We start from the raw sequence: 10330 nt of genomic DNA, 5'->3' as shown, positions 1-10330 counted from the left end.
GGCCTCAAGTCTCCAGCTTTCAGCTACCTTCCTGGCTTGAGAGCCATTCTGAATGCGTGTTGCCATGTTTATGAGGATTTGAGAATCGCCTTCCACAATCAGCGGTTGAAGATTGAGTCGTCTTGCTGCAAGTATCCCTTGCCACATCCCTTCCAACTCTGCTGAATTGTTGGTATCCATCCTATATTGCCGAAGTAGATCTGCAGGAGGGAGCCTTTGTGATTCCTTATAATGCCACCAAATCCTGCTGGCCCAGGGTTTCCTTTAGAGGCTCCATCAAAATTGAGTTTGTATGAGTTGATGGGTGGGGCGGCCCAGCCACTAACCTCCTTGCCTTTGCGATTCGCTGTCTGATGCATGGTGGGCTCTTGTAGCAACTGCAGCTTCCAGTTGGCTAGGATGTTTTTCTCGTTATCTGCAGTGGGGAGATCCTCTTTAGTCCATGTTCTCAGAAGCATGGTTTCTTGGAGGTTGTTGTGCATTCTGTTCCATATGTCCTCAATGGTCGTACTTTGATTTTTGAATATACGCCTATTCCTTTCCTTCCAGATATTCCATAGTAGAGTACCTGGGATAATATTCCACAGGTGGTTGAGAATCTCACAGTTATAAGGTCTTTTCGGCCATTGACGGATGGTGTCTATGATGCCTTCAGCTTCTCTGCATTGCCTTTGACATCGGAATCCTACCTTTTCCCATAACAGATTGGCGGTTGAGCAAGTATCCAGAAGATGCTACAAGGTTTCCTCGTTTTGAAAGCAGTTGTGGCATATGGAAGGTCCTTGAAAATTGCGTTTCCTTAGCTTGTCCCAGGTGAGAATCTTCTTGTGCCCAACCATCCATAGGAAATGAGATATTTTGGGCCAGGCTTTGAAGCTCCATATTCTTTCCCATAGAGGATCCGGCCTGGTGGGGAAGTCGCCTAACAGATTATAGGCTTCGGAGGTGGAGTATGAGCCTTTAGGTAGGTAGCCCCATCTAAGTATGTCCTCGTTGTTTTCATACCTGATTCTTCTTTTCTTTAACTCGTTTTCCAGTGCTGCTACCTCCTGGATGCTAGTGATATTGGTTATTTGATTGCTCGGTTGCCATTTTCTAAATCCATTCACCACTTCCTGTGCCCAGAATTGATGCACAGTGGTTTGCTGCTGCTCCTGGCTGCTTGGAATGATCATTGCAGGAAGAACACTTGAGAGTTTAGGCATCTGGTTCCAAGCATCATTCCAAAACCTAGCACTGTGACCATTCCGTATTTCCCAAAAGCTGTGTTTCTGAACGAGCTGATGATGCTGTTTGGCGGCGTTCCAAATAAGTGACCCATTGGTAGTGGGCTTGAATCTTATGAGCTCTGCTTGAGGCATGTTGTTGGTGTATTTGGCAGTCCATATTTTGGCCCATAACTTGTCTGGACTAGTCACCCATTGCCACCATATTTTGGCCGTCATGATGGTGTTGCTGTGCTCAGGGTCTCGAAGACCAATGTCGCCTTTGTTTTTGGGCTTACAGACAGTGTCCCATTTAACCAGTGCCCATTTGCGATTGGTGGCAGAACTTCCCCAGAGAAATTCGCGCTGCAGATTTCTCAATCTTTTTAAGACCCACTTTGGTGCAGCAAGGATGGAGAAAAGATAGAGAGGCATGGCTTGAAGGATGGACTTGATGAGCACAACCCAGCTGGCAAGATTGAGGGAACGATTGGTCCATAAGTGGAGCTTTGATTCGAGCTTCTCCAGGAGAGCTCGCCATGCGGGCTGCTTTATGGCCGAATCAGTGAGGGGAGCACCCAGGTACGTGGACGGGAGAGAAGCGGATTGGAAACCCAGGATATGGGAGACGACGAGCTTAACAGAAGGAGGGGTATGGAAGAAGAAGATTTGAGATTTGGAGCTATTGACATGGGTACTTGAGGCTTTTGAGAAATCGTTGAGTAGGGATTTCAAACGAGAGGCTTCCTAAGCTGAAGGATATCCATAGAGCATGGTGTCATCAACAAATTGCTGATGAGAGGAAGCTCGGGTGTTGTGAATAGAGATTCCTCTAAGCTGATTAGATTGGAGGGTTTGCTTGATGTGCCTACCAAGTCCTTCCGCCATAATCACAAATAGGAAAGGGGATAGGGGGTCCCCTTGTCTGATGCCCCTGGAGGGTTTGAAAGGACGGGAGGGCAAACCGTTGACGAGGATGGAGAAATGGGAGGATGAAATAAGGCTCATGATCCATCTTACCCAAGTATCACAAAATCCAAAAGCTTTCAACATATGTTGAATGTAAGACCAGCTGAGCTTGTCGAAAGCCTTGGAGAGGTCGATTTTAAGTAACATACCAGCTTGGTTGGATTGCTTGAGCGAATGAATGATTTCATGAGTGAGGATAATACCATCCATAATCTGCCTGCCCTCAACATATCCTGACTGCTCCGGAGAGATGAGCATAGGTAGAAGAGGTTTAAGCCTGTTTGCTATGACTTTGGATATGACTTTGTAAAGGAAATTACAGAGAGCAATGGGCCTGAATTTATCAGGGGTGATGGAGTTTTCCTCTTTGGGGATGAGAGTAATAAAAGTGGAGTTAAGGGAGGGGAGCAGCCAGCGAAGGGCCCTAGATTCCTCAGCTATTTGCCAGACCTCCACTTTAATCAGGTCCCAGAAAGCATGAAAGAACGTAGTTGTGAAGCCATCAGGGCCGGGGGCTTTACCTTCTTTGAGCTGCGCCATTGCTTCATCTACCTCGTGGATGAGAATTGGGCTCATGAGCAACTCGTTGTGTTCCTCTGTAACCAGCCTAGGAATGTTACTGGTAATTTTCTCAATCGCCCGCTTCCGATCCACCGTCTGCTCTTGGTGTACCTGCTGGAAGTGATTGATGAGGATTTCCTCTATCTTCTCATGCTCTTCTTCTTTGGTCCCCTCTGGGCTTTGGATGAAAGGAATTTTATTGTGCATTCTTCTTTGCACTGTAGTATTGTGAAAGAACTTAGTGTTGCATTCCCCTTCTTTTAGCCACCTGATCCTTGATTTTTGCCTCCAGTAAATTTCTTCCTGCTTCCTTCTTTCTTCGAGCTGATTGTAGATGTGCTTCTCTTTGTCCAAGGTTGCCTCCGTGTGCCCTATGTTAATTACTGTCTGGTGTAGATCCTTGAGCTCCTGATTAAGCTCCTGTTGTGCTTCAAAAATATTCCTAAAGGTCTCCCGATTCCATCGTTTGAGTTGGCCTTTTAGGAATCGCAGTTTCTGTTGTAGTTGGTACATCCTTGTGCCTTCTGGTGGGACAAAGGAGGCCCATATGGTTCTGACGAAGTCCTTGAATGCTGGATGCGTTAACCAAAAACCTTCAAATCGAAATGGTTTTTTGGTTCTGTCCCCTGGTCGCTGCCAATGCAGAGCTATCGGCCAGTGATCCGAGCCAGAGTGGGCCAAAATCTTCGCAGTGAAATCACCACCTAAATGTACAGCATTATCCGAGATCAAAAAGCGGTCGAGTTTGGATGCGATCTGGTGCTTGCCCCCTCTGTGATTGCTCCAAGTGAAGGTTCCATTGCAGAAAGGCATGTCTATGAGTGAGGCGTTTTGGATGAAGTCCTTGAAGTGTTCTACTTCAGGTTCCAGTCTAGATCTTCCTCTGATTTTGTCCTCGATTTTGGTTATCATATTGAAATCCCCTGCGACTATCCAAAGCGGATGCTGCCTGTTAGTGCTCAGCGCTTCAATGGTGTCGAGGAGCGCTTTTTTACTGCCACCGTCCTGCGGAAAGTAGACGTTGGATAAGTTCCCATGAACATTGGTGCCCAGAATGTGAAAGGCAGCTTGAATGAGGTGATGGGAGGCGTGGAAGTCAGTAAGCGATATTGCCTGAGTGTTCCAGGCGATGGCCAGCCCTCCCGAGGCTCCCGTTGCATCCACGGCTACTGATCGACAACCTGGCCAGGCCTTTGAAAGTATTCGACCAAGCGTAAGACTATTGCATTTGGTTTCTTGGAAGAAACACATTTGCGGTTTTTCCAACTTGATCATGTTTTTTAGCATCCTAGATTTTGCGGGGCTGTTGAGCCCTCTTAGATTCCAGGAGATAAGCTTCATGGATAACTGGTTTGGGTAGGGCTGAAGTACTTCGTGAGCTTCGCATATCTACCCGAGTCCACTAGGAGTTTGCCTATCTCCATTGTTCGTTGAAGATCTGTCTTTCTCCCTCTTTTTTTGGTGTCCTTTGGACGCAGATTGCTGTCCCAAGCGCTGCCAGGTTGAATGCCTAGTTGCTGTTGGTGGAAGGCTCTGGATATGACCTCTTCCAGATTTTCTAAATCAGTCTCAGAGATGGAGTCATACGCCTCTTTCCTACAAGCTAGCTCCAGTTCAATGATGTCTAGACCGTGGAGATCTATGCTTTCAGGTTCTACCTCCATTATTTGAGCTTGACTTGTGTCTTCTTGAGTGATCTCTGAGTTCTTCAGGGGAGTCGACTGCTCATCCACCTCCTTTACCTTGGGGGTCTCCTCTGGATCTTTCTGGTGCCTGCTTAGGATGGTCGGGATTAGAATGGGGGTTTTTGATATGGGAGGGGGGTTGGAAGGGGGGGGGGGGGTGGGTGGAAGAGGAAAATTTAAGAATAAGATTAATCTAAACTAATATTATTTATAATTTCTATGTTAGAGTATTATAATACTTTATATTATCTCAGATTATTTAAGACTGGTAGTAATACACTATGGTATTTTCATATCCTTATTTTTTCCATGGTATACAAAATATAAGTTTAAATTTAAAATCCTATTAATTTATCCATTTTATTTGAAATTGTGTTAAGTTTTTCACAATGTTTTGTTATGCAAAAATGATATTGGATAAAATTTGAAATTATATTAAAATTTATATTATCTTAGTATTTTGATCATTATTATAAAATTATTTAAAAAAACTTAATTTTAAATTGATCTAGAAAATACTTTCTTTCTTTCTCCCAAATATATGGAAAAAAGAAAAGCCATCTCACTCTAGGTTGAAATTTAAATGACAGTTTAAATTAAAATCATTTCATAAATGTGATAGTTATAAATAAAAACTTTATTTTTTATTATTAATATACAAAATAGAATTATAAAATAAAATAGACATTTTATTTGATAATTAACCTAATATCTTTTATTTTTTATTAAAAAAAACACCTGATTAATACAACAAAATATTAACTAACATCCTTAAGAAAATCAAAGCATCTTCGAAATTCAATTTTCAAATAAAAATCAAATTTCACTAAACCAATCAATTGATATATCTAGCTATATAGTGAGTGGATAAGGATCGAAATATAGGTATTATATATTATTATTATTTTAATAAGGTAATTGTAAAGGAAAATTTTTTATTATTATTAATGATATAAAAAATAATTATATTAATATATTATGGGATTTACCTTAAGTAAATATTTTATTTTCAATTGTAATTTCCTCTAATATTTATACTATTTATAGGAATAATAATATTAATTTATATTAATAATAATATAAATTATTTAATTAAAAGTTTTTTAACAACCTTGGACGGTGGTCAAAACTAGTCGTTGTCCTGACAATAAATCACATTGGTTGGTTCGAAACATCTAGACGAAAAATTCTTTATGTGATTTTGCCGAAATTACTCTCACAAACATGCTATGGATCACAAGTCTAAATTCTATAATAAAATATTAATTAATATTTTTAATTAAATATTAAAAAAAAATTAGGTAGTTTAATTAATAATGTTCGTAGAAAAGAAGTTTTATTAAACTTAAAAGTTTTGAGTAATAAAAGTGAAAAATTAAACATGATGAAAATATAGTGCTATCAAAGTTAAAAATATATATTAAAAAAAAAAATCTTCAAAATTAAATTTTCAAATAAAAATTAGATTTTACAAAACCAAATCAATCCTATACATGTATATATGTTAATATAAAATTAAATAAATAGACAAATATTTTAATAAAAATTTATTCAAATGACAAAAGACGTAAATTTGAAAATAACCATGTAAATTGTTTGTTTGTACTTTGTATAAAATCACTTGTAAATGTTAATTTGCAATTAGAAAATAAACCACGCAACCGTTTTAAAATTGGACATTGCCATGAACTTACCATTAAAAACTCACCTGTCTATCATCAATGCCCAGATTTAATAGTTTACCAAGCAATCATCAATGACTAGATCTAATAGTTTACCAACTCATCAATGCATAGGCATGAGAGTCTACACTTTTATCATTCATTATATCGTATGGCCATAGATCGTTGGGCTAATGGTTATATTCATTTCCCTATGAGAATTTCTTGGTTTTGTACGTGTAGTGTTGTGTTATTTAAATAAAATGATATTTTATTTTTTTATTTATTAAAAAATATTTTATTTTATACATATATAATCATTTAATGAGATATTTTATCTATTCCAAAAATTGCTTCTACCCTTGACCCTTGAAGATGTGACTTGATGGAAACTTCTCATCTTTCTTCGGAAATTTTAACTGGTAACTTCACAATAAAGTTTGAACTTGTGAGTTGATGGAAACCAATGAACTTTACCATGAACGGGATGAAAATGAAACGGAAATTGTGACTTCATGGGAACTAATAAACTGAACGTGATAACAGGAGACTTATATCCCCGAGGTGACTTCGAAAGAGGCTTAAAAATCTTTGAATTATGTAATCGCGAGAATTTTGATTAAGATGTCAAAAAAAATGCTCGTGAAACAGTTTCTTCCGGTAGCTCAATAGCTCACAGTTTTCAAGGCATCTCGAGATGCAAGGGATGGGTGATGAAAATTGCTGCGAGGCAGCCGCCAACGTGCTAGGATTAGGGTTGACTCTAAGCATGGCATCGTGGGTGGAAACTCCTATTTCCACCACTATAGAAAAGTTAATGCACCCTGACATGAAAGGGGAATAGTGGTTGCCTTACTGCTAACATGTCAAAGTCAACTTTGAGGGAAATATAAATGCAAGGCAGCCACTATTCGCCTTGCATGTCAGGGTGCATTAACTTTTCTATAGTGGTAGAAATAGGAGTTTCCGTGGTCACTTTGGCCTCATTCCACCGTTTCCACCGTGTTCTTTGCTAAAGCAAGTGACAGATTCAGGCTCTGCATGTGCAACTAGGCTATATCCAGATGTGACTGATGGTAGACTGGCCATTTCAATTCCATTCCTTGGGTGTGGTTTAATGGTGAGGTGGAGAAGTTTGGCCCCATAGATTTCTTGGCGCAAACCGAGACAGGACTATATACTTATACTTTTGAGTATGATTTCCATTGCAATTTACGGATTTATCCTGATTCACCGCACGAGATTTTCTTGTAGGGCTGCATCTCAATAATTTCTGTTGTTTCTTAAACTTTGCAGGTTCAGTATGAATACTTTTGAAAGAAATATCATAATTATATCCCTCGTCCTTTGTAAACTTATACATGAAGAAAAGCTCTCCCTTGGCTCTGCCCATTTTTGTTTGTTTGATTTTATGGTGATCTAATTTTCTGTGCTTTAATTGATGAATACAAACGTCCGTTGTGATTGCTAATAAGTAACCAGCCGCTCTGCTCGACTGCTGTTTCATTTTGCAGTCTGATTATCATGGTGGGTGCAAAGGAGGAGCTCTGTGCTTTGGCACTTCTCTTCCCAATCCTGGCTATGGTGTCCCTTGCACAGTCCCATGGAAATACTACGTCTGGTTTCTCTTTCCCATCGTTCGGCAACGACAACAGCAACGAGTTGATATACATGGGAAATGCTTCCTATAATTCTTCAGCTGGTTACATCGATCTCACTCCATCGCCGAACACTACATCCGGTGCTTCCCATGAATATTCTGACATGTATAAGTGCATCGGAAGGGTTCTTTACCGTGAACCCATCACGCTCTGGCCGGCCACATTTACGACCACCTTCACCATCTTCGTTCAGACAATCATCCTTCCGGACGGGCTGAAGAATTTCAACGGTGACGGTCTGGCCTTCATCATCGTCCCCAACGACGGACCCTTTCTCCCAGATAGCTCCGGAGGATCTCTGGGCTTGTTCGGTTCATCCACAGATGGAAACACAACGAATCAACTAGCCATCGAATTCGACACCTTCAAGAACGAAATCGATCCGGACGACAACCATGTCGGTATAGACGTCAAGGGTATCAAATCCGACGCAACCGCCGTTCTCGGTCAAAACGGCATCGATATCAAATCGGGGCGGCCGATAAGGTTTCGAATCCATTACGATGGCTGGAGCAAAACCCTGCAAATATATGCCGCCTATGCAGACCGACCAATTCCCTATTCGTTCATCTTAAACCACACAATAGAGCTATCAAGAACCGTTCCGAGATCAGCGTACCTGGGATTCTCGGCTGCAACGGGGAATTCTTTCGAGATTCAGCGTATTTTGGACTGGAATTTCACTTCGGAGATCTTGCCCGACTCGTCTCTGAACATAGCCCACGGAAGGTCCACAAGCAGGGGGCTGAAAGTCGGGCTCCTTACCGGTTCCATCATCGTCGTGGCCGTACTGTTGGGATTGTCGGCGTGGTTCATCGATAGAACTAGAAAACAGAGAGCGGACTCAGGCCGGCTGTTCAGCGGGGAGCTAGCGATATTGGAGGGCCGAACGATGGCCTCGTCGTACGCTCCTCACCGATTCTCCTACAAATTTCTTTCAACCGCGACAAAGGACTTCAGCGAAACTGAACTTCTTGGAACCGGCGGCTTCGGGAGCGTTTACAGGGGTAGCCTGGAAGGACCAGACAGGGCGAGGACACTAGTAGCTGTGAAGAGAATCTCTGCCGGGTCAAGACAGGGAGAACGAGAATTCAGGTCGGAGATTATCACCATAGGTCGGCTTCGACACAGGAACCTGGTACAGTTACAGGGCTGGTGCCACCAACGCGACGAGCTGCTGCTCGTGTATGACTATATGCCCAACGGGAGCCTCGACAGGTTCATCTTCAGGCAGCCAGGGGATAGCCATCAGAATCAGGATCAGCCCCATCTGAATTGGACCCGGAGACACAGAATCTTATGCGGGCTGGCTTCAGCGTTGCTGTACCTTCACGAAGAATGGGAGCAGAGAATCGTCCACCGGGACATTAAGCCCAGCAATGTTATGCTCGACGGGGAATTCAATGCCCGTCTGGGGGACTTCGGCCTCGCCAGGCTGATTGAGCATGATGAAACGAATCCGGCTGTCACCACGATGCTGGCGGGGACGCCCGGCTATGTGGCACCAGAGTGCGGGTACACCGGCAAGGCTACTGCAGAGTCCGACGTTTTCAGTTTCGGGGTCGTTGTTTTGGAAGTAGCAAGCGGGAGGCGGGTTGTGGATCGAAAGCAGCCATTGTCGGAGGGGAATTTGGTAGATTGGATTTGGGAACTTTACCGGGAGGGAAGAGTTATCGAGGCCGCGGATCCGAGATTGGATGGAGATTTTGAGGAAGAACAGATGAAACGAGCATTTACTTTGGGACTTGCCTGCTCGCATCCAGATCCCCAGCTGCGTCCGTCAATCAGACAAGCGCTGCAGGTTCTCATAAATCCCAGTGAAAAGATGATGCAGCTTCCTTCTTCAAGGCCGTTGGCCATTTATGTAGTTTTGCCATCAAACCAGGGACTTAATTCTCGCCCTCCTGCTTCGTATTCAAATGTTTACTCCGGGTCAGCTTCTACTGGCTCCGCTTGCGGTGGAGGCTCTTCCATTACAGCCTCAACCCTCCATTATGGGAGATAGAGATGACACTTATCAGAATATGCATCACATCAAGGTGATGCTAATTTCAGGCCAAATTTTATGCCATTTTAAAAGGATATGGCATGGAATTTATTGGAATCTTGAACATATCGTTTGAGTGAGAGGCAGCGCGGAGAACTGTTTATGAACCAGCAGGTTAATTGTTACGAGTAAGTTTTTTAGAACTTTGTATGAACAAACATGTTAGTTGTTACGGCTACTTTCCTAAAATATATATATTGAACCGATGTGCAGAGAGAAAAATATGTGAAAGTCTGAAAGAATGTACAGAACATTTTGCCATAGTTTATACGATAGGAAATACAGAAAACATCTCAATTTCACGTAGTTTATTTAAATAGTTCTATGGATAAATGTGGTCTTGTTATCAACTGACGCCATTGAAGTGGGGCATCCTTAAGTTTGTGGGGCATCCTTAAGTCTATTGCAGATTTCTAAAATATTTAGGAATTGGATAGATATGATCCGATTCCTGAATATTTAGGAAATCTGCAATCTATTTAAACTCAGGGGTTGAAGTGGGGATTCACATGTTGTTTGTAATGGATAGTCAGTGATAAGT

At 42.0% G+C, this 10330-nt stretch overlaps 1 protein-coding gene across 1 annotated transcript; it reads left to right on the top strand.

Annotated features, from left to right (window-relative positions):
• Nucleotides 1-7270: 7270 nt before the first annotated feature.
• LOC149231660 (L-type lectin-domain containing receptor kinase IX.1-like) lies at nt 7271-9905 on the top strand. Its single transcript, XM_089376341.1, has one exon. It carries the CDS (start codon nt 7606-7608, stop codon nt 9745-9747), a length of 2142 nt encoding a protein of 713 aa, XP_089232467.1. The 5' UTR covers nt 7271-7605; the 3' UTR covers nt 9748-9905.
• The last annotated feature ends 425 nt before the right edge of the window (nt 9906-10330 follow it).

The sequence above is a fragment of the Pinus tabuliformis genome, chromosome J (genome assembly GCF_031772625.1).
Source record: "Pinus tabuliformis cultivar Carrire ecotype Pingquan chromosome J, CPIR1, whole genome shotgun sequence".
NCBI classification, from domain to species: domain Eukaryota; kingdom Viridiplantae; phylum Streptophyta; class Pinopsida; order Pinales; family Pinaceae; genus Pinus; species Pinus tabuliformis.
Note: the sequence above shows the minus strand (reverse complement) of the source record. Positions and strands in the feature narration are given on the sequence as shown.